The 23,319-nt window shown below is 57.3% G+C and overlaps 1 protein-coding gene across 1 annotated transcript in view; it reads right to left on the bottom strand.

Moving 5' to 3' along the window:
* Positions 1-401: 401 nt before the first annotated feature.
* The window catches only part of LOC142819584 (guanylate-binding protein 3-like), a 49,546-nt gene continuing 26,628 nt past the window's right edge, over positions 402-23,319 (bottom strand). The window contains exons 7-12 of the mRNA XM_089772586.1: positions 21,905-22,182; positions 18,931-19,143; positions 16,596-16,698; positions 11,508-12,229; positions 5,635-5,970; positions 402-628 (exon numbers count right to left, since the gene is read on the bottom strand). Coding sequence (XP_089628712.1) covers positions 602-628; positions 5,635-5,970; positions 11,508-12,229; positions 16,596-16,698; positions 18,931-19,143; positions 21,905-22,182 — 1,679 coding nt within the window. The 3' untranslated portion in view covers positions 402-601. The remainder of the gene's footprint in view (positions 629-5,634; positions 5,971-11,507; positions 12,230-16,595; positions 16,699-18,930; positions 19,144-21,904; positions 22,183-23,319) is intronic.

Genomic DNA, 23,319 nt, shown 5'->3' with positions numbered 1-23,319 from the left:
AGGGCACCCCCCCATGGAAATCCCCTGCTTCCCAGCTCTTGCGGGGCCCTGCATCCCCCGTGGCAGCACTGGGTGGGAATGGCCCTGGGGACGTCCCCCTGATGCCCAGCAGCCCGTGGGGCACAGACCCTGAGCTGGGGGGTCGCGTGTGTCCCGAGGGCTGAGGAAGGGGCCTGTGCTGGGCGCTGGGTGTGGATGGAAAAGCCCCTCAGCAAGGAGCCGGGCGCAGGCCGGAGAGTGAGGAGACTCCCCCGGTCCCAGAGTCAGGAGCCGGCCCGGGGCCCCCCCGCCCTGGAGCTGGGGACAGAGCAGGCCAGACGCCGGCGCGGGGCCCAGCCGCTCAGAGCCGCAGGCGGGGTTGGCGCGAGGGGCAGCAGGGAACAAACTGCAGAGGCGACGGCTCGGTGCTCAGGAAGCTTTAATCTCCCCGGAACCCCCCTCCCCCAGCAGGGAAAGCCCCCACCCCAGGGCCTCTGTGGGGCAGGGCGGGTGGGGGGCACCTGGGTGATCAGTGAACAGAGCAACCCCCAGAGTCCAGCAGCGGCTTGTGACACTTGGTCGGAACGTTTCCTCTGTCCCCTCCACGGGGATCCAGCCTGGCTCAGGACACGGTGCACCATCTCTGATTCTGGAGAAGAAAGCAGACGCTGTCAGCCCCCTCGGCTCCCCCGACATGGCCGCCGCGGCCAGACCTGGCTCTGACCCACCCGCTGCGTCTCTCCGGCAAGGAGGCAACTCTCTGGGGTGCCTGGGGGGGCAGGAGCCCAGTGCGAAGGCTGCGTCGCAGGGTGGGCGCAGCTCAGACACCCACGGACCCCTCCCCCGGTCCCCCCAGAGAAACGCCGGCCCCATCACACAAGCCGCCCTCATGGGGACGTCTCAGCCCAGCCAGGAGAAGCCTCGTGTCCCATCTCCCAGAAGCCACGAGTCCCTCTGCGGTGAAGGGGGGAGGGATGCTCGGCACGTCAGACCCAGGCCGCGCTGCACAGCCAAGGGTTGGACGTGGCCCAGAGGCCGTGTCACCCCATGTGGCCACTGGCTGTAGGAAAGCCCCTGGCCTGCCCCTCGCGCTGAGTGAGGCTCGGAGCACCCACCATTCCTGCACTGGATAGTGCCACACCCAGCCCGTTTCCACACTGTGCCCAGGGCTCAGGGCACCGCGCTGTGTCAGGGTCTCCGGCCCGCTGGGACCTCTCACGGGCTGAGACACTGAGGGTCCCGGATCTCACCCGACAGACCCACTGAGACCCCTGAGCATGGGCTCTGCTTATCGGGCTAGGAGGGTCGGTGCCTCAGGCTGGGAGCCAGGGCCCAGCACCTCCGGGTTCTCCTGCAAGGTCATAGGAACAGCCGCACTGGGTCAGACACACGGTCCACCCAGACCAGTGTCCTGTCTGCCCACGGCGGCCAGTGCCAGGTGCCCCAGAGGGATTGAACAGAACAGGGAATTGTCACGTGATATCTCCCCTGTTACTCATTTCCAGCGTCTGACACACAGCAGCCAGGGACATTGTTCCTACCCATCATGGCTAATAGCCATTGATGGACCTAACCTCCAGGAAGTTACCTAGTTCTTTTTGAACCCTGTTATAGTTTTGGCCTTCACAATATCCTCTGGCAAGGAGTTCCACGGGTTGACTGAACATTGTGTAAAAAAAAAAAGAATGTTTTAAACCCGCAGGTGGCTTTTTTAAAACAAAGAAAAGGAAGTATTTCATCTGGTGACTCCTGGTTCATATGTTAGGAGTAAAAACTCCCTTATTCACTTTCTCCACACCACTCATGATTTCATAACCCCCTTTAGTCATCTCTTTTCAAGCTGAGAAGCCCTGGTCTTAGTAATCTTTCTTCGTACAGAAGCGCTTCCATACCCCGATCATTTTTATTCTCTTTTCCCAAGTCCCATGTACATTTTGAAATGGGGCCACAAATCTGCACACAGTATCCAAGATGTGGATTTATATAGGGGTGGTATGATATTCTTGGTCTTATTCTCCATCCCTGTCCTAATGATTCCCAAATGGTGTTTGCTTTTCTGACAGCTGCTGCACGCTGAGTGAACATTGTAGAGAACTATCCACCAGGGCTCTGAGATTTCTCAATTAACTGCCCACTCAAGAAAACCCCTTCATTTTATACGTATAGTTGGAATTATATTTTCCATAGGCAGGTGTGGCCTGAGGCTGGCTGCGGCAGCTGGCGCCCCAGGTGGAAGGCGCGATCGGCCATTTTGTTTCCCACTCACCAAATTGTGAGAGACTCCTTTGCTTTGGGCTTATCTCCCTGTGTAGTTTTGTTTCATCTGCAATTTAGCCACCTCATTTTAAATAGAGAGGCGGGGTAAAATATTTTATATAAATAAAAAAAGATTTTTTTAAAAAAGACAAGCTTTCTAAAAGGGCACCAAAAGAGTAAAAATAAAGTTTTCAGCTACCAATGTAGGAGACAGATTGGATGGCTAAGTACAATTCAAGGTAGTTGTTAACTGTTAGCCATCCAGTCTGTCTCCTACATTGGTAGCTGAAAACTTTATTTTTACTCTTTTGGTGCCCTTTTAGAAAGATTGTTTTTTTAAAAAAATTTGTATATATATTTTATACAGGCAGTCCCCGGGTTACATGGATCCGACTTACATCGGATCCCTACTTACAAACGGGGTGAGGCAACCCCGCACTAGCTGCTTCCCCCAGTAGACCAGGGAGACGCGAAGCTAGCGCCCTTCCTTCCCCCCCCCCCCCAAGCAGACCAGGGAGACGCGAAGCGGCTTTTCTCAGCAGACACCTCAGCTTGAGAATAAAGGACTGAGGGAAGTGAGGTGTGGGAGAATAAAACTGAGCTCTGGAGAAATGTTTGGCTAGAGTTTCCCCTACAATATGTACCAGTTCCGACTTACATACAAATTCAACTTAAGAACAAACCTACAGTCCCTATCTTGTACGTAACCCGGGGGCTGCCTGTATTTGTCTTTTTGGTTGTAAATCTAGTGTGTTGCCTTTGTCAGGACAGAGGTCTGCTTGCGGCGTGCTCTCAGCTGCAGTGCCGCACAGCCAGCTCCCCTCCTCCATGAGCCAAGGCTCACCTGCAACGGCTCCTGCAGTCAGGCTGGCAGAGGGGGCAGCCTGCCGGGGGAGGGGCAGGGGGCCGGAAGCCACGCAACACGGCACGGAGCCAGGCGGCAAAGGCAGCCTGAAGGAGCTGGCAGGGGTAGCCCTGTTGGTGCATGTACAGGAGCAACAAGTTGGAAATCCCATGACAGACAGACAAGAACGGTGGCCGCTTAATAGAGAGATTGTCTAATGAATAGCTAATTTTTTTACCCCACTTATCCAGAGCATTTATGCATATTAGGGTCCATTTGTGGGGGCATTTCCAGCAGATCTAGGGAAGTGATTATTCCCCTTTATTCAGCGCTGGGGAGGTTATATCTGGAATAGTGTCCTGTTCTGCCCGCCCTCCCCCACCCTCCCTCTGCCCGTCCAAGTACAGAAAGGATGTGGACACACTGGAGAGGGTCCAGCGGAGGGTGACCAAAACGATGACCTATGAGGAAAGGCTGAGAGGTTTGGGTTTGTTCAGTCTGCAGAAAAGAAGAGCGAGGGGGGATTTGAGAGCAGCCTGCAACTCCCTGCAGGGGGGTTCCAAGGAGACTGGAGAGAGGCTGGTCTCAGTGGGGGCAGGTGGCAGAACAAGGAGAAATGGGCTCAAGTTACAGTGGGGGAGGTCTAGGTTGGAGATTAGGACAAATGATTTCCCTAAGCGGGTGGGGAAGCCCTGGGCTGGGTTCCCTAGGGAGGGGGTGGAATCTCCATCCCTAGGGGTGTTTAAGTCTCAGCTTGACAAAGCCCTGGCTGGGATGACTGAATTGGGGTTGGTCCTACTTAGGGCAGGAGGTTGGACTTGATCTCCTGAGGTCTGTTCCAGCCTATGTTAAATAGGACTGGTCCTAGTACAAACCCATGAAGACACCACTAGTTACCTCTCTCCACTCCGAACACTGCCCATTTATTCCAGGAGTGGGCAATAATTTTTGTTGGGGGGGGCCACTCCAAGATTTTGGCAAATAGCGAAGGGCTGCACTGTTCTGTGGAGGGTGGGGCTGGTGCAGGGTCTAGGGTGGAGGTTGGGTGCAGAAGGGTGCATGGGGTAAGGGACTGGGGTGCAGGAGAGGGTGTGGGGTCTCAGAGGGTGTTTGGGTGGAGGAGGGGGTTGTGACTTGGATCAGGGATTGGGGTGCAGGATCAGGGAGGGGGTGTGAGTACAGGAGAGGTTTCTGGCCTGGGGGAGGGGTGTACAGGGTCTGGGAGGGAGTTGTCACCTGGGGCAGAGGGTGCAGAGGTTTGGATGGTGACCAGGGGGAGGGAGTTGGGTGCAGCAGGGGTTGGGGTGCCAGAGGCAGGCGCTGGCTGGGAGGAGTTTATCTAAGTGTCTCCAGCCTGGCAGCACTAGCCTACTTGAAAATACAGGCTGCTCCTAGGGCTGCCAGGTGTCCGGTTTTGAACCCGACGGTCCAGTATTTGAGCTTTCTGTTCGGGAAACAAATTGAGCAAATAGAACTGTCAGGGATTTTCTAAATACGATGTCACGTAGATTGTGATGTCATGTCATGGGTGTCCAGTATCGTTGGAACCATCTGGCTACCCTGGCTGCTCCCTCCACCTGGCTCTCAGCTCCGGCTGCCCCCGCCTCTCAGGCCAATCTCTCAGCTCCAGTTTGCTGGCTGTTTCCAGTCAATAGTAGCTGAGAGATTGGCTGAGGTCAGTTCTTATTGGCTGGTTGTTTCTGGCCAATAGGAGCTGAGCATTGGGCTGGGGGCAGGGAGATTGCATGAAGGGTTCCCCCCATCACACCCCCCCCCCCCCCCGCTTCCTGCAGAGCAGAGACACACAGAGACTCTGGGTTTTAAACTGCATCATCTGCAAGTGCCTGAGGGTCCCGGCAGGGGGTTCCACAGACCAGATCCAGCCCCCGCCCCAGGACATATTTTGCCCCGCCCTGGTTTATTCCTTCCTTTGGGTTCCTGTCTTTTAACCAGTTACCAGCCCATGAAAGGATCTTCCCTCTTACCCCACAGCAGCTCACTTTACCTAAGAGCCTTTGGTGAGGGACCTTGTCAAAGGCTTTGTGAGAAGCTAAGTACACTGTAGCCACTGGATCCCCCTTTGTCCACTTCAGCGCCGACCCTGTCAAAGAACTCTCAGAGCCTGGGGAGGCAGGGTTCCCGGGGTGTTTAGCAATTTGGCTGTAGGTGTGTGAAGGTTTTTGCCCCAGGAACATTAACCCACGTTTCCTTTTCATTACGGGGTTTCATGTTGTGAGGCTTAATGGTCAGCTCAGCCGTCCCAGAATCCCTCCCTGCAGCGACTGTCTCTCCATATCGCCCCTCCCGCTGCCCGCTGGGGACGGTGGCTCTCCCGGTGCCTGTGCTCTGGGTGACTCCGTGCGTGTTGGTCGGAGCAGGGGACGATGCTGTCGTGGGACTGGCCATGGGACCTCCCACCCCTGGAGATTCGGTCACATGATAACTCTGGAGGGTGGGCTGCAGGTGGTGTTACCAGCACTTTCCTCCCTCAAGTGAGCCAGTGGTTTGGTACCGATGCCACCCACCGGGACAGGTACCTGGGGCGGCTTCCCTACCTTCAGCCTCTGCATCTCGAGCTCATGTTTCCTTTGCTTCTCATTTTCGTCCCACTGGAGCTGCCTCTCCTTTAGTTCTCTCTCCCGTTGGCACTCCTCATACTGGCGCTGTCTCTCCTGTTCTTCTCTCTCTTGCTGGCGCTCCTCCTGCTGACGCTGCCTCTCCTTCTCTTCTCTCTTTTCCTGGCGCTGCCGCTCCTTTTCTTCTCTTTTTTCCTGGCGCTGCCGCTCCTTTTCTTCTCTCTCCCATTGGCGCTCCTCCCACTGGCGCTGCCTTTCCTTTTCTTCTCTCTCCCGCTGGCGCTCCTCATACTCCTCTTCCGCTCTCTTTTGGCTCTGTGGAATTATGCAAAGAAAGGCAACTGAGCACTGCTGAGCAACGATCCAGCACCCGGCACTGCACACAGCCCAGCCCCCAAAGTAACACCACCCGGGGAACCCTGGCAAGTGACTCACCCCCACCCGGCACAGGAAGGCGACTCTCCCCCAAGGTCCCTGTGAATCCATCCGATGGGAAACTTCCTGCCTGATCCACCTTTAGCAACCCTGAGCAGTGTCAGAAAAAAAAAGCTGCACCCCCAGTAAAAAGTTTGGCCAGGCTGCTCTTGCTATAGCAGGCAGCAGTACTCCTTGGGAGAAACCGGCCGCACCCTTCCTACATACCATTGCCTTGAGAAAAGTGAAGGTGTGAAAAGGGGAAAATAGCCTCAGACTCTCCCACCCATCACCTCAGCCGGGCTTACCTGGTCATGAAACCTGTACAGTTTTGGCCCAGCCCCTGGAACACAGACCCCCACTTGGGCTGTATATGGTAATATGCAAGCACGGGAAAGCGTTGTGCAGGCTTGGGGATAAATACCCATCGCACAGTTGGCTCGAGGAGGTCTTTGCAACACATGCACCACTGTGCGTGTGCCTTCCCGTATACTTCAAAGCACTGCCGGCCTGATCAACCGACCAGCCACCTCCCCCGACTCTCGGGCGTAACCAAGGCCTTCGCAACTGAACCGATATCTTTGAAATGTTCCGTGTGCTGTGTAAGTTGGTATGTAGGATTTAATTTTTCTTGTTGTATAGCTTAGTGTCATAGGATTTTTTTGGTAATACATAGAGCTTGTAGTTATCATTGTTATTAATTAGTATAGATTGATATCCTTATATTTCTGATACGTTCAACTAGTGTAAAATCGTAGCATAAATATAATATATATATAGTAAATTCATTACTGACATGGTCAATTATACATTTTAGAATAAATACTATAAAATCATCAGTGTCACAAATAAATATCCTTTATTTACTAAAACGGTCCACCTGGTTCTGTCCTTCCCCCCTTGGCTATGCATCATTGGACCTGTGGTTCTCGCAACAAGCAGGTGGGAAGACCCAGGTGGCCAAGGCCTGTGCAGAGGGGTGCTGGGTGCGCATAAGACCTGGCCCTCTCTGTCCAGTGCTCCCTGTGCAGCTGTGCCCACCCCGCTGTGCGGAGGGAAGGGGATTCATAGAAGTGCCTGGGCGCAGGCCCTGACCCCTGCTGCTGGCTGCATGAAGTCTTGAAGCATGAGCCTTGGGAGCACAAGGCCTCTGCCAACAATGAACCCAGGGCTGCTGAGCCCCGCCCCTGCCCTGCCTGTCACCCCCACACTCAGGCGTTGGTCCCACTCTCACTGGAAGGAGTCAAGTCCTTTGTCCCCAGCTCCTCTCCAGACTGTCTGAGAGGCAGGAACCTTCCTCCCTACCCCAGCCTCAATGTGTCCCTGGCTCTTGGAAGGGGAGTTAGCAGGGGAGGGGAGCAATAGGCCCATGGTGCAAGGGAGGCAGGTGCACCCTGCACCAGGCTCAGTGCAATTTCTGGAAGTCCATGAGAAGAGGCAGCGTGGGGGGAGGAGGGGCAGTGAGGTCCATGGTCCTGGGATTCACTAAACAACTGGCCAGTGAGCGGGAGACTCGTGGGCTCGGGAGAACGGCCGTGAGGTGGGGAGGTAACTGGCCAACCAGTCACAGCCACGGAGGGACTCCGCATGGAAACGGCCAGCGTGGAAGGGGAGCTCCGGGGGGATCCACGGGGACCTGGTCTGGGCCAGGGCTGTGAATCTCTGTGAATGCCGGAGGGGGGTGCAGAGAGGTCACTGATCAAACCGCAGAGCACACCAAGGGGGGGGGCTGCAAATGCTTCTCCAGCTCATCCAGGCCCGCCTGTGCTGGCGCTCTGCCCTGAACAACACTGGCCAGGCCCAGGTGGGGCCCCGAGGGCTGCCACTGCTGGGTCCTGGCCGAACCTGCAGAAAACTTGCAGGGAAGGATGGGGGAAAAGGCAAAGCGGAGACAGAGCATCCAGGGAGGGGGAAGGGCACCACCTTGCAACCCTCCCCCACTCACTGCAGGGGCAGGACAGCAGGGGTATCTCCGGTGGCCAAGAGACCCCCTATGATGTGCCCCACATGTGAAGCGGGGCCTGAGAACATAGCAGGAAATTCCCATTTGTGGCTCAGAGCCTCCAGCAGAGCTCACCTGCCAGGGCTTTGGTGCCCGGGAGCATGGCTGGGCAGTGACGGAGATGGGGGGACTCTGAGCAGGAGGGGCCTGGGTCCCATGTAAAACACCCTCCCTGGTGCAGAGAGCAGCTGGGCGTGTCTGGCTCAGATGTGGAGAAAAAACGTCTGACGGTCCCGGTGAGTGCTCCACCCCAAGGGGGATGTGTGGAGTGTGGCCTACAGCAGGGGAGGCGCAAAGGGACCAGTGGCTGGTGCCTTGGTGGGTCGGTTCTCCGAGTGACGGACATTACACCCGTCAGGGAACCACAATCCGGGGGGTCGCATGCACTCTGGAGGCAGGGAGGAGTCACAGCTGGAGGAAGCACATGTAAAGGGGTGTGTGCGTATGTGTGTGCATGGCTGTATACGTATGTGTGCATGTGTATGTCTGTGTGAATCTGTGTGTGTCTGGGTGTATGATGACTGACGTGCAGTCTGTCACGTGTCCCAGCAGGAGACCCCAGTGGACGGTTGTAGCGGGGAAGTGGTGCCAGCTCACCATGTAGCACATGGTGGTGACATGTCCTGGGGAATGTGGCCATTCAGTTCGGGACGTGCTCTGGTTTCTCGGTGCTGGTGCAGTCCCGGAGAGGTGGGAGGGGCCTGGAAAGCGAGTGGCAGGGGGGAGGGGGAGAGGAGAGCAGGCGCAGGTGAGGAGCAGCCCGTCTGGCAGGCCAGGAGCACAGGTTGGCAGAGAAGGTGCATCTGTGCTGCTAGAACAGCAGAGACCTGGGTGAACGTTCACAGGGCTGTGGCCATGTGGAGAAGCAGGACGGGGGCTGACGATGGGCGTGGCCCTCGCCGGGGTGAGGGAACTGGAGCTGGGCTGTGGATGCGGATAAGGAAACCAGCTCTCAGCCTGTCACATGTCAGCCCCCGCCGGCCTGTCACAGAGGGTACGTCTAAACTACATGGGTCCGTCGACGGAGCCATGTAGATTTGTTTGTTCAGCAAAGGGAAATGAAGCCGCGATTTAAATAATCGCAGTTTAATTTAAATTTACATGGCTGCCGCGCTGAGCCGACAAACAGCTGATCAGCTGTTTGTCGACTCAGCTTCCTAGTCTGGACGCTCCCCTGCCGACATGAAAGCCCTTTATCGACCTCCCCGGTAAACCTCATCCTACGAGGCATAACGGGGAGGTCAATAATGGGGTTTCAGGTCGGCGCGGGAGCGTCCAGACTAGGAAGCTGAGTCGACAAACAGCTGATCAGCTGTTTGTCGGCTCAGCACAGCAGCCATGTAAATTTAAATGAAGCGGCGATTATTTAAATCGCAGCTTAATTTCCCTTTGCCGATCAGCCTAATCTACATGGCTCCATCTATGGAGCTATGTAGTTTAGACACACGCATACTCACCCACACGAGCAGCCCAGCTGGCAGGGCCCCCCAGCCTGGCAGGAAGGCAGCTCCTGTCTCTGCCCACTGGGGGTCAGTGACCAGCCCATGTCTGGTCCCTACAGAGCCCAAGCAAACGGCCCCACCCTGCTGATTCTCCGTGGGGGGGCCCAGACGCGGCAGTGAGGGGCACCGGGTGACACTGATTAGACAGACGGGAAGGGAGGGGGATTCCTCCCCCCATTCACCACTCACCTCCTAACGGCTTCTCCCCACAGGCCTCAGGAGCCAACACGGGCAGAAGCTGGATAAACACACAATTCCCCCACCCCCGACCCACCTCCCAGTGCACGTGGGACAGGCCCTCATCTGACCTGCCCAGTTCCAATTGGCTGGCGGAATGGGAAACCGAGGCCCAAACCCACCCCTGAGAGACCCAGCCCTGGCTCAGGCAGCACTGAGCTGGGGGGATTAACTAAAGGAGAAAGCTACAGAGTAGTTGCAGTGTTTTAAATGTAGCTCTGCCTTGAGCAGGAAGATCCTGTCCACAGGGGGATCGTCTGCCCACAGCGACCCCTGGCCGGCTGTGGACAGACACTGCTTCCTAGCAGCCTCCTCTATCCCCACCCCACCCCATGCTGCTTCTGAGAGAGAGTGGGAGCAGGCAGGAGGGGGAGACAGTACAGAGGGGGGAACCGGCTTTTAAACTGGCTCTTCCCAGCACCGACTATTTATTTTCCCCTCCTTGCTGCCTCTCATAGCAGCAGCAAGGGGGTGCGGGAAAAGTAGGTATTCGATACTCTAATCAACTAGCCAATAAGCTTTTGCTTATCACATAGTTCAGGGCTTCCCATAGGCCAGATTCACTTTTCTGGGGGTCCAGAGTTAGTGGCTTTTATGGATCCACTTAGGCTGTGGTGTGGAGAGAAGCAAAAAGGGGTTCAGTGTGTGGGACAGAGCTGCCAATGTGCGCGATAGGGATAGAGTGCAGGATCCGGGCTGAGGTGGGGTGCAGAGACAAGGCTGGGGCAGGGAGTTCAGGGCAGGAGGAAGGGAGGGTGTCAGAGCAAGCTGGGAATGTGGGGTTCAGATGGGGGGAGGGGAGTGAGTGGGGGAATTTGGGTGCGGGGTCTGGGCACGAGGGGGACATTTACCTGGCACCCCCGTGCAGCAGGGAAAGCCTCCAGGCAGCACACTGTCATATCCCCAGCAGGGGCAGGTGCTCAGACCCCTCCCTACACAGCAGGGATCCCGGTGCAGCCACCGGCTGCAGCACCAGGTTGGGCTTCCCGCTGGGAGGGTATGTGGGGGGGGGTGAAGAAACCCGACCTTCTCCACCAGACCAGGTTTGCTGCTGTTCCCCCATCGGGGTGGGGAGGGGCACGGGGAGAGGAAGCAGCAGCACTGAGGGCGCACCGAGCCTGAGAGCACCCTGAGGTGGGTGGCAGCCCCCCACCTGGGTCCGGCACCGCCCCTGCCGGGGCTCAGGCAGAGGTTTAAAAATGCTTAGGTCCAGGAACAGCTACTCGGCGCCTTTTGACTCAGACCTGGCCACCCCTCCCCCTCCCAGCAGCAGCCACTGTAACAAGCTGCTGCCTGACCATGTGGAGGAGGAGGAGTCTGAGGGACCAGGACCCCACGTGATGGGGCAGTGCCGCGGAGTCAGGAGGGGTCCATGCGGTGCACGGTGATGGGGCAGTGTGTGGTGGAGCGGCCAGAGCCACGCGCCTCCAGAAGCCCACCCCAGCCGGCAAAGCTCCAATGGGAGCTGCCTACACGCTCTGCCGGGGGGAGGGAGGACGCTGTTGCTGCTGCGCTGAGCAATGGACTCAGTCGCTTTTTCCTGCAATTCCAAGTCCCCATCAATAGTGGAATGTCCGGCGGGGCCTTCCCGGACATTTCACTGCTTGATGGGGCACCGGAACAAAGTCAGTAAATTCAGGATAGTCCCGGAAAAATCAGGGTGTGTGGTCAGCGTACTCCAACCCTCAGGAACTCACCAATTCCTGCTGCAGCTTCTCCTCCTGCTCCTTTGCCTCCATCTGCAGCTGCTCCATCTCCTCTTTCAGCAGCTTGGCTCTCTCTAGCAATTCCTGCTGCAGCTTCTCCTCCCGCTCCTTTGCCTCCTTCTGCCATCTGTCCATCTGCTCTTTCATCAGCTTGTCTCTCTTCAGGAATTCCTGCTGCAGCTTCTCTTCCTGCTCCTCTGCCTCCTTCTTCAGCTGCTCCATCTGCTCTTTCAGCAGCTTGTCTCTCTCTAGGAATTCCTGCTGCTTCTTCTCCTCCTGCTCCTCTGCCTCCTTCTTCAGCTGTTCCATCTCCTCTTTCAGCAGCTTGTCTCTCTCTAGAAATTCCTGTTGCTTCTTCTCCTCCCGCTCCTTTGCCTCCTTCTGCAGCTGCTCCATCCCTTTTAACAGCTTGTCTCTCTCTAGGAATTCTTGCTGCAGCTTCTCCCACTGCTTTGTCTTCTTCTGCAGCTGCTTCATCTCCTCTTTGATCATCTCGGCTTTCTCTTTGAAGCCCTGTTCCAGCAGCTTCTCCTGTTCCCTCAGCTTGCTCTGCAGAGCTGCCTCCATCTTCTGCCTCAGCTTTTCAATTTCCATCTGGCGAATGTTCTCCTGGTGGCTGCGTTCTAGGTCTCTCCTCTGCTGCTCCAGCTGCTGCCTCCTCTCCTCCTCTGCCTTGCGCTGCTGCTCCAGCTGCTCCAACCTCGCCTGGTCAGCTGTGGAAATGGGAAATGCAAAGAACCCGGCATCAGCCCCCTGCTGTGCAGTCTGCATGGGGCAGAGAGCGCCCAGCCCGGCAGACAGGGGCTGGGGCTGATTCTAACCTGGCAGCTGCCTCTCCACAGGAGGGGCCGGTCAGTTTCCATGGCGATACAATGGCCACCCCTGCTCCACAGGTCGGGCTGCCGGTGGGTTCCCACAGACCGGACTGGGCCCCACTTTGGGCCCCAGAGAACGCCGGGTCAGGCTGAGGGGTCACGTTACGCTTGGCCAAGCACTGACTTGTCCTGCAAGCGGGAAGTGACCCGGCCAAGGCAGGAGAGCTGGGACCTTCCTGCCAGTCACGCCCCCAGCCCAGACACCCCGCGTGTCCCCGCAGGGAGAGAGATGGGCGGGAAGTTCCCGTCTGTCTCCCACCCTGCAGCAGTGGGTCACTGGGGGAAGGGTCATGGGGCCTCTGCTGGGGGCAGGGGGCAAATCAAACCCACCTTCCACACTCACTGGGGCAGCCCCAGCCAGACCCTACCCCCGCTGGACAGATGGGCAGAGCCCAGAGGGGGTGACACGGGCTGGAAAGGGTTAAGTGCCTTGGAGCTACATGGCCCCAATTCAGCCTGTAAAGGCAAAGGAGAGCCATGTGTGAATGGGAGTTAGGGACCTTCCCTACAAACAGCCAACACAGGCCTGGCTCCACCTCCCTTCCCCGTCATAGGTCACTTCCTCCTTCCCTCTGTGGTTGTCGGTCTGGCACTGATCCGTGCGGGGTCCTCAGTGGCTCCCCCACCAGGAGTCCTCCTCAGCCCCCTTCCCTACATTGTGGCCCTCTGGCGCTCACCTCCCTTGCCCGGTGGGCTGGGGCAACGCGGCCACGCTCGGCCCCTCCCCCTGGCCCCGCCCCCAGTGCTCACCCATGACATCAGCTGATGTCCTCTCCCCGCCAGCCTCCTCCCAGTGCCCGCCAGCCTCCTCCCAGTGCCCGCCAGCCATGGAGCATGCCGGGCAAGATCACCGGTGGGAAGCACGGGGAGCTGTGAGCTCAGCCACCTCTGGGCTCAGCGTCTCCCGCACAGCGCGCTCGCCGCTGAGCGCTTCCCCCAGTAGCTGTGAAGTGTGGGGTGCCGGGCACGCCACCCGCTCGGAGCCCAGGGCCCCATCACAGGGACTAACTTGCATTAGTCACAATCTCATTTGCATATTTTCTGACGATCCATTTTAGTGCTAGGAGTTTTTGCGCAAAAGCAAGTACCGTGAATGTTTTCTTTTTGCACAAAACCCCCTTTTTGAGCAAGATCCTTATGCCTCAAAAAGGAGGTATACCAGTCTTGTGCAAAGAAGGGGATTTTGCGCACCGCCCATCCCGCGTTCACACTGCTTGTTTTTGCACAAAAACCCCTAGCGCAAAAACGGATCAGCAGAAAATATGCAAATGAGATCCATGCATGTGACTCATGCATATGAGTCCCTCATTAGCATATTTGCTGCAGCAAAAACTGGCAGTGTAGATGTAACCTGAAAGACCTGGGGTACCACCAATCGGACGTGCTCATGTCTCTCTCGCCAGGAGAGTTTGGTTACACAGTTCTCCCTGCACCTAAAGCCCCTGCCCACATCTCAGTGACCTGGGAATCCCCTCTGAAGTCTGCAGCTACTTCCTGGAAATGGTGGAAGATGGGCAATTGCTTTATAGGTCTCACAGGGGTAGCTGAGTTAGTCTGTTATAACAAAAAATCGTAAATCACAAGGAATGGTCCTGAAGCACATCAGAGACCAACCAACAATAGACAGGTGGTATCATGAACTTTTGTGGGCACAACCCAATTCCTCCGCTGAGATTGTTTTATATTAAACCAAGGAGCCAGGTACCCCTGCTACTTAGGGAACAGGAGGCCAACTTCCAGGCTAGGGTTGTTCACCCCAGGACGGCCTGCTGCCACGAGGCTACCCAGGAACTGTGTAAAGGGCTCCTGGGGCCTGATCTTTTAATCTGAGACCTGCTTAAGCTTTATCGGGGGTATTTGAGCCAAAAGGCTGACGTCTCCGTCCCGGCTGCATCTCCCTGATGTTGGACACTGGACTGATCCTACAGGCGAATTCTGACAGAATCATTGGTGCCTCCAACCTCCCCATCGCCGCTGTGTATCTGACCTACGAGCTCAGACACGTCTGGATGGTCAATGAGCTTTGAACCAAGAGTCTCTCCTTTCTCAATAGATGTTGGGTTACTGGGTAGGATCTGAAACAGACTGGCTGTGTCTACACTGCACCCCTTTTCCGGAAAAGGGATGCAGATGAGAGAAGTCGGAATTGAAAATGCAGCGGGGATTTACATTTTCCCCGCTCCATTTGCATGAACATGGCTGCCGCTTTTTTCCAGCTCGGGGCTTTGCTGGAAAAAAGCAGTGTAGACACAGCCTCTGTGTCTGGGGGGAAGTGCCTGATGCTCTGGCCATGGTGGAGCTGTTTATAGGATGAGCCAGGTTTTCACTCACCCTCACCGTGGGGGCCTTTGCTGTAGGCTCAGTGCTGGGCTGCTGCATGGGACGGCCCTTTGGCTCCCAGCTCACCGGGAGGGAATTGCAGAAACTGTTTTGAGTCTGCCTTGATGCAGAGAAATGTCAGAACAACCCCCGTTGGGGGACTGGCTGCCCCGTGCTTTGCGGTTCGACCTGACTCAGCAATCCCTGCGTGAGCCCCTTGGGTCCTGGCCACAGAGGGGAACACAGCATTCATGTTACTAACTGACATGGGGTGTCAGCATGGAGGGGGCGGGGGATGGGAGGAGAGGAGACTGCAGTGAACAGAGTGACCAGTCTCCAGTGCTGGAGAAGGCCATGAAAGGCAGGGGAGGTGACACCTTGTACTGGGATGAGCTTTGAAGTGTCAGCGAGCTCTTCACGCCTGGGCCCATCCCGCCAGCCCGGGGCACCGAGTCCCCCCAGAGCCAGTCAGAGCTCCAAGCCACAGAGCTGCTGGCTCCAGAGTCAGAGACGAGCAGGAGGCTGGAAGGCAAAAGTGCCCTGGCTCCTGCCTGGCCAGGGCTGCTCCCTCACCGCTTTGCAGGAGGCCTGGGAGGCGCCTGGCAGGGCCGTAAACAGGCAGCTGCTGGGCACTAAGGGCTCGTCTGCACTACAGAGAATATCGACCCTCCGAAGTCCAGTGCAGACCCCCCTATGGAACACTGAGGGCAGCCCCCGCCAGCGCCCAACACGCCGCAGGACACACCTGCCCCCGTCAGCCTCCAGCAGTGTCGATGCTGCAGGGGCTCAGCTTAAGGCAGCCGACTCCAGCTACGCGCCTTGTACAGCTGGATGGTGGAACTGAGGCCGACTCCTTGGTCTAGTGTGGACCAGGCCTCGGTTTAACCCCTTGGCTACAGGAGCCTGGGCGAGGATCTGACCCTCTGCATCGCATGAGGGAACAATTTCCTGGCTCAGGGGAATTTTGGGAGCCTCCTTCTCAACCACCAGCTCCCCCTCACCTCCACCTGGTACAAGTGAAAGGGACCGTGTCTTCTTCTGACCTCATGACATTCTCATACACACCAATTAGAGCTCTCAAGGTTTGTACAAGAGTGTTTGGTGTCTAAAGTTCATGCTCGGGGTGGTTCCTCACACCCGTCTCACTGTCTCCTGGTCTCAAGATAGGACCAACTTCTACACGTGTGTGCAGCCTGGAACTGAACTCCCCTGGCTGGTGAAATGCTAACGAAGAGCGTAACAGAACAGTGCTGATTTCCAAGCAAGCGACCAGTCTGGCGCTGACCGGCGGTTTCACACACACACTGCCGGCCTCGCTCCCGGCCAGGAAAGGCAGGCCCAACTGGCTGCCCGTGCTGCAGGGTCTGGGGAACCAACTGCTCTGGGCCGGGGGCGGGACGCTGGGACGGGGAGAACTGATGTGCTGGGAGTTTTGGCTGACGGGGCCGTTCTCACTAAGTTCTGTCAGTTGGGGGCGAGACAGACGGGGCGTTTCAGGGGCAGCCTGTGACTGTGGTGAGACTGGGGGAGGGACCCAGGGATGCACGGTTGTTACTGACGAGGGGAAGTTGAACTCTACGACCCCGCACCCGCGTGTGTCTGACAGTCTCCCAGAGACCAGCGCTCACAGTCGTGAGCCTCTCCAGACAGCCTAACGGGTGAACAATGTGGAACAGCTTCGGCAGAGCAACTGAGCAGCCCCTGTAGCTCCCAAAGCACAACCCGGAAATGGGAGACTGACAATGGTGTAGGGACACCCCTGAGACTGGGTGGCCATGGATTCCCAGCCACAGCTCTGCATAGGGAGTGAGGGTTGTTGTTGTTGTTGTTGAAATGATTGAAAAACACAAAGAAACTTGCTTAAAACCCTTCCCCAGAGACTTACCTGCCTGCTGCTTTTCCACCTCTGACAGCTTTTTGTCGGCCCGGAGAATGGAGGCTGCTTCCGCCTTCTTGCTGTCCATGAACTGCTGCAGCACCTGCTCCGCCTGGGGACGAGGGGGCAGGTCACCAACCAGTAATTCGGGATCCACTGGTAAATCTTGGAGCCTCTGACAGGTGCTCAAGAGCCTATCAAGCTGCCCCTCCCCTCACTGCTGCTCAACTCCATCCCTTTGCCTTGGAGCTGGGGAGCCTCCTGCTAGCTGTGCAGGGCAGGGGAGGGAGAGGAGGGTGCTGATGTCAAGGTGCCCCCTCCCACTCTGTATCCTTTCTCCACAGAGCAGAGAGGGGGCACAACAGGGCTTGGGATGGAGTTTGCTGGCTGCTTTAGGGAGCGATCCATGGCCAGGGCAGGGGTGAGCCTGTCTTAGCCCCACTGCACCACCAACCAGAAGCTACCTGAGGTACGCAGGGCCCGGCTGGAGCCCACATCCTGAAACCCTACCTCAGTCATGAACCCCCTCCCCCAAGCCCTGAGCACCCCTACATCCAAACACCATTTCAGAGCCTGCACCTAGAACCCTTCCTCCATCCCAACCGCCTGCCCCAAGAGCAGCTCAGAGCCCCCCTCACACTCCAGATCCCTTCATCCAAGACCAGCGCCTGCAGCCAAACCCGCTGCCCCTGCCTGATGAAAGCGGGGGAGGAGGGGGAAGAGAGGGAGGATGGAGTGAGCAGGGCTGGGAAAGAGGCGGGACAAAGGGTTTTTATATTTGAGGTAGATCTTGGATTGCACTTAAATTCAAAAAGTGCCCTTGTGCTTAAAAAGGTTGGAGACCCCTGGCTTAGAGGGAACCTTTCCCGTGATTCTCTTCCCCAGTTAACCTGCCTTCCCAATCCTGTCCCCACCGTTATTCATCTTTCCCTGCATTACTATGGGTGGCTGCCTACTGTGGCCCAGGGAAGAAGAAAACATTGGGGGTGAAACAGGCCCTGGCTACTGCGCTGCTCTCTCCAAAGCCCACTGGCCTCAGCAAAGTGTTTAATTCCCCCCCACACGCTTCTCCTCCAGCTCACTGCTGGGCACCGAGTAAGGGTATGTCTACACTACCCTCCTAGTTCGAACTAGCGGGGTAGTGTAGACATACCCTAATAACCTCCAGCCCCACAGCAGAGCATCACTTCTCCCCCTGGGCAGTTGTGTCCTCCCCTCTTCCAGCCTCCTGTCCCCATAAGTCCTGGCTTTTCACCCCTCCCCTACACCACTGGTGTGAAACTCGTGGGTCGTGACCCCTAAGGGGGTCGTGGATGTCTTCCTGGGGGGTCGCGGTGCTTAGATCCTGCCTGCCAGGGGCTGGGCTCAGCAGTTGGCAGCCACTGCAGCATGGGGGACACAGATCAAAAAAGGTTGCGCACCCCTCCCCTACACCAAGGGTGGGAACCTTTTCTGGGGAGGGGCCACTGACCCCCAGAAAAAAATCAGTCAGATGGGAGGCAGCAGGGACTGGAGCTCCAGCACAGGCCCCCCAATGCTGGGGGGGAGCCCTAAGCCCCTGGGGCTGGATCCAGGCTAACCATGAATCTGAGTCAAACCCTTTCTCCCATTCACAGCCCCTTGGGCCAAGCCCCTGCCTGCGCTCCCTTGCCAGAACATGCTCCAATAGGCCCTGAAACCCGCTATGACAAATACTGTTTGGACGACAACTTCCCGTCAAAAGTGTTTTCAGTGATTAGCACCTAGAGGAGCTCTATGGCGCGTTCTTTCATTTCACGTTCATAATGAAAACGAACCACCCTCGGGGTGTGTTACATACAACTCTCGGTTGTGTTCTGTGGGAATTGTGTGTAGTGACACTTGACACACATTGGAGGCTCAAATAGAGACACCTAGTCAGGGCTGGCCCTACCATGAGGCGAACTGAGGCGGCTGCCTCAGGTGCCAGACTGTGGGTGGGAGGAGCCATTAGGACCCAGAGTGTAGACAATTGTGTCTGTGCTGGTGCGTATGGAGGCAGCAGAGCAGTCCCAGGAGAGGAGTAGAACAGGAAGAGGCAGAATTGGGACCTTTCAAAGTTTTGGCCCAAGTGAGGGGCCATGGTGGTGTCATTTGAGCTCCTTGTCTCAGGTGCCAAAATGTTGTGGGCTGGCCCTGGACTTAGTGACTTGTCAGGGTTTCTCTGGTGGCTTCCTGCTCTGTGGAGTTGGCAACAGATGCTGGGAGTGCTAGGAGTGTTCACAGCCAGGCCTGATGCTCTCACAGGCCACAGTGTGTGGGCAGATAACAACGGGCAGCGCCCAGCTGTGTCCCGACTAACTCCACAGCCCTGCCCAGTGCTCACCATGACTCCTTTGTTGGGCGCCCTCTGGAAACTCTCCTGCACTTGTTTCTGGTCAGTCACGTACAGCTGGTACCCGCCAGGCTGCATGTAAACCCGCTCACTGAGCTTCCTCTCCACGTCGGCTGAGAGCTGGGAGAGCAGGGCCTGGCAGGTCTCCTGGGACGCGGTTTGGTTCCTGCCCAGCACAGCGCTGTAATGTTCATTTATCGCCGTCTGGGGAGTGACGGGGAGAGAGCGGTGAGTGGGGGGGGGGCTGCATTTCTGCCCTGCCCAGCGTGCTAGTGCCCGTGTGCTCAGGAGACGTCCCCCCCCCAGCAGGGCCCAGCGTCTGACCCGGGGCCGGGCAGTGTCCGGGTGGAGCTGGCCTGGGTGATTTACTGATGTCAGTGGCTTTTAGAAACAGAACGTCCCCGGGGACCTGTCCCTCCCGCCCAACCCTCGCTGGGACTGTCCGTGGGAATTCGGTGCCAACCCGCTGAAACGTTTGAAAATCCCACTGAGCCCTGAGCTGCCGCCGGGCACCCGACCCTGTGAGCTCTCAGGCCCTTTGGCACTCGGTGCAGCCCCGCCGGTCACACTCGTGCCCTGGTCCCACAGCCTGAGACCCTTGTGGAGATGCTGGGTCTCAGCCTGCGATTTGCCCCTGTCCTGCCTCCGGGGAACATTCATGTTGGGAATTCCCTTGAGGACACTCAGACCTTTAACAGAACAACACTACCTAGTAACTAGACAACCGGACTAGCCCCTAGACACCGGGGGTTCCTTAGCGACTGCTCACGGGTGTTGGGTGTCACCGAGGGGTGGGGAGTCAGTGGCCCTGCCCCCCATACGTAGCCAGTCGTGACTCTCAGTCGGCAGGTAGAACAGGGCAGCCGCCAACAGGGGAGTTTGCCTGGGAAACGTCTGAGAGGAGCTCAGGAAAGTGCGGCTTTTGGGGGGCTGTGCTGTGAGCTGGTGGGGTGAGTATCCAAGTGTTTGTCTGTGAGCAGTTGTGTGACTGTGTGTCCAGCCGTTTAAAAGTGCAGCAGTGGGAAAGTTAGAACAGTGTGAACTGGGAGTGCTTTGTTCCAGGTGAGTCTGCAGGGGCTGACTGCACTAGAGGCAAGGAATTTTGCCAGGCCTAGCCTCAGCCTTATAAAAAGACAGCCAGAGCGATCACAGAGAGCAGAGAACTGGGGAGTTTGCCTGGGAGTTCACCCTGGGGGAGCCCCATAGTGTCTGGTGCTCTTTTCCTTGGATTTTTCTTTTTTCTTCTGCCCTTCAAGGAGGCATTTAAAAACATCTGAGGAATCTCTCAGACGGAAGGCAGGTTTGGATGGTGATAGATCTGCTGTTGTGACCTGCACAGCATGTGCCATGTTTGGCCTCTAAAATGCTAATTAGAACTAGTTTTTAGGTCTAGATGCACTAGTTCGAATTAGCTTAGTTCGAATTAACTAATCGAATTAATTTAGTTTGAATTAGTGCTGAAGTGTAGACATACCCTCAGAGATATTTGGAATGTCAACATCAAAAGATAAGCAGCAGCTGGTAAAAGACTGACACAGTGAAATCCATAGACTTCAACAGAGAAAAGGATTATAAAAGCAGGGTGCCTTGCTATGGGACTTTGGGTTCGCCTTGCCACCAACTCCAGGAGACCATCAGATCGTGACCGACAAAGCCCGGCTCCCCTCTGTGATCGATCTGGCTGACCACTAGATTGATCCAGACTCTGGACTGGTAACTATAACATCGTCTGGTGGGACTGTGTGTGTGCGTTTGTGTGTGTGAGTGGCTGAAAAGCATATGCTGCTGTTGTACTCAATAAATGCAGCGTACTGCCTTTTCCCATATAAAAGATCTTGTGTGCTTTGTTTAAGCATAACAACACTCCATCCCCCACAGCCCCTGGTCCTCAGGCATGGGAAGGTGGCTGGCACCCCCTTGAGGCCGAAGGGCAGGACCAGGAACTCCTGGATCCCCACCAGGGTGATAAACACCAATTTCACCCTGACACCTGGGTCCAGCTGCACCTGCCAATCACCCTTGGTGAGGTGCAGGATGATGAGGTAGCCAACTCCCCCCAGCTTGTTTAGGAGCTCCTCAGGACTAGGCACGGGGGAGGCATCTGACACAGGGATGGTGCTGAGCTTTCGATAGTTCCCACAGAATTGGATCGACCCATCCTTCTTGGGGACCAGCAACACCGGAGAGGCCCAGGGGCTGGAGGATGGTTGGATTATCCCTAGTGCCAGCATGCCTTTCTTTCTAGGTCTGGGGCCATCTTCCCTGTGGCTCTGAATGGGGAGCAGCACACAGGGGGGTGGTTGTCTGTCTTTATCCAGTGGACAGCCAGGCTGGTAAGACTCAGGAGACAGACAGTTGGTCAGAAATGGGAGCAACGGCTCCAGACTCAGGGGAGTTGTGGGAACATGAACGTGCAGATTTCTCGCCCACCTGCCCAGGCAGCGCACAGGGAGATGCTTGGAGAGTTGGTTGCGAGTTGTTCGTTCCTCAGGCGAGGGGCAGTCACCTGCTGACAGCCTCCCACCGGCCCGTGTGTGGGAACGGGGACGTGCTGGACAGCGCCGGTGTGACACGCCTGGGGGCAGTGTTCTCACTCTGAGATACCCACAGGGGCAGCCCATCCTGGAACATGGCAGCACCTCACTGCACCCCAGGGTCACTGACCCTGCAGTGAGTTTGGGGCCACGTTCGTTGCTTTCCCGGCCAGGGGCAAACGCAGCCGGATCAGCAGGAGCAAGGCTGGGCTGAACGTCAGCCCCAGGGCCTGGGCTGGTGGCTTTAGTATCAGCCAGTTCAAGTGCCACCCAAGCACCCGCTCTTGAGCCGAGGGCCCGTGTCTCCGGCTTGCTCCCAGAGCCGGCATCCAAACCCCTGGGGTCTTGCCTGGGCCAGGGCTGGGCCCAGCCCCCATGTCAAGCCAGGGCCAGGTCCAAGGCAGGGGGACGTGCAGGGCCCATACACTTACCAACAGCTGCTCCTGGTACTTCTGACCCTCATCCTTGAAGGACTGCTGCATGAACAGCTGCAGGGCTGCCCTCTCGCACGCCCCATGTGCCTCAGACAGCGCGGCCACCTCCGCCGGGAACGTGACCTGTTCCTCCATCTGGGCGTCATAAAGAGCCAGCCCCTCCCTGACCGCAGCCTCGTTCTGCTTGGTGACAATGGTGGTTATTCCTTCATCCAGGCAGGGCACCTTCCCGCTCATGATGGTCTCCACGTAGCTCTGGGCTAAGAGGCCAAACACTGGGGGAGAGCAGGGGAGGGGCGTTAGGAGAATTCCCAGAGACTCCCGTGAGGGCCTGGCCCCAGCTCTGCACTGGCCCTGGGCCCTTCCCTGCCTGGCTGAGTAGTTCCCACAGACACATCACTGGGGGGCTGATGCCGGTGGCAGCTCCTGTCCCTCTGACGTCCAACCCCCAGGAGTGAGCCCGGCCCCTCAGAGCCAGCGCTGTCCCTGCGCCCTGCCCTCTGGAGCTCAAGTGGCCCACAGGCCAGACGAGGTTTGTCGGCATTACCCCCTGGCAGGCCCCCAGGTGTTTATTTACCTGCAAGTCTGCAGGGACAGCTGCCGGAAGCTCCTCTTGGCCACAGTTCACTGTTCCCAGCCAATGGGAGCTGTGGGACGTGTTGCACCTGGAGATCCAGGTCTGGTCTGAGGCCACCTATAGCCCACCCCTGCCCTATCCCCATTGCCTGGTGTCCTGGACAGCACTGCGGGGCAGGGAGATGAGCTGGGTGCACCAGGGAGGAGGAAGGAGTCTAACTCCCTTGGAGGGGTGGAACCTGTCTTTGAAGTGCAGACCAAGTCCACACGTGGCCTTTGGCACTTTCCCTTGTTGCTTTTTATTCAGAAGTGCCGGTCCCAGGGGAGGGCGACTCTCCCCAGCAGCCTCTGCAGGATGCAGCTGGAGAGATGGGGACGGGCCCAAACCGTCTCCATGACCTGCCAAGGGCTGGGTTGTGACTCACCAGGTGCCCGGTTCTCAGCACGTCCCCCCCCCATGTGTCACGTTTACTGGGGCATGTTGGCTTGGGAAGCCCCTTGTGTCGGCCGCACCCCTCTGCTCTGCACCAGCCCACGTGACTCTCTTGGGCCAATCAGCTTGGCCCACGCTGCTCCCTTCTCCCTTGACATCAGTGGCCAAAGGGCCATGAGTCCCTGCACCCGCTGAGCGAGTCGCTGAGTCAGGGGGAGGTGGGGGGGAGATGCCACATGTCCCTCCTGAATGTTGGAAGGGAGGGGGCAACGATCCAGCAGCCCATGGGGCCCAAGCCCCTGGGTGGCTCAGAGCAGGGAGCAGAGCAAGGCTGGGGCCTTGGGGAAGGGGTGAAGTGGGGGTAGGTGAGGTGGGAAGATGAGGGGTAGGGCATGGGTGAAGG

Source organism: Pelodiscus sinensis, chromosome 22, assembly GCF_052426305.1.
Source record: "Pelodiscus sinensis isolate ZL-2025 chromosome 22, ASM5242630v1, whole genome shotgun sequence".
NCBI lineage: Eukaryota > Metazoa > Chordata > Testudines > Trionychidae > Pelodiscus > Pelodiscus sinensis.
The sequence above is the reverse complement of the archived record's forward strand: the minus strand, read 5'-3'. Positions and strand labels throughout refer to the sequence as shown.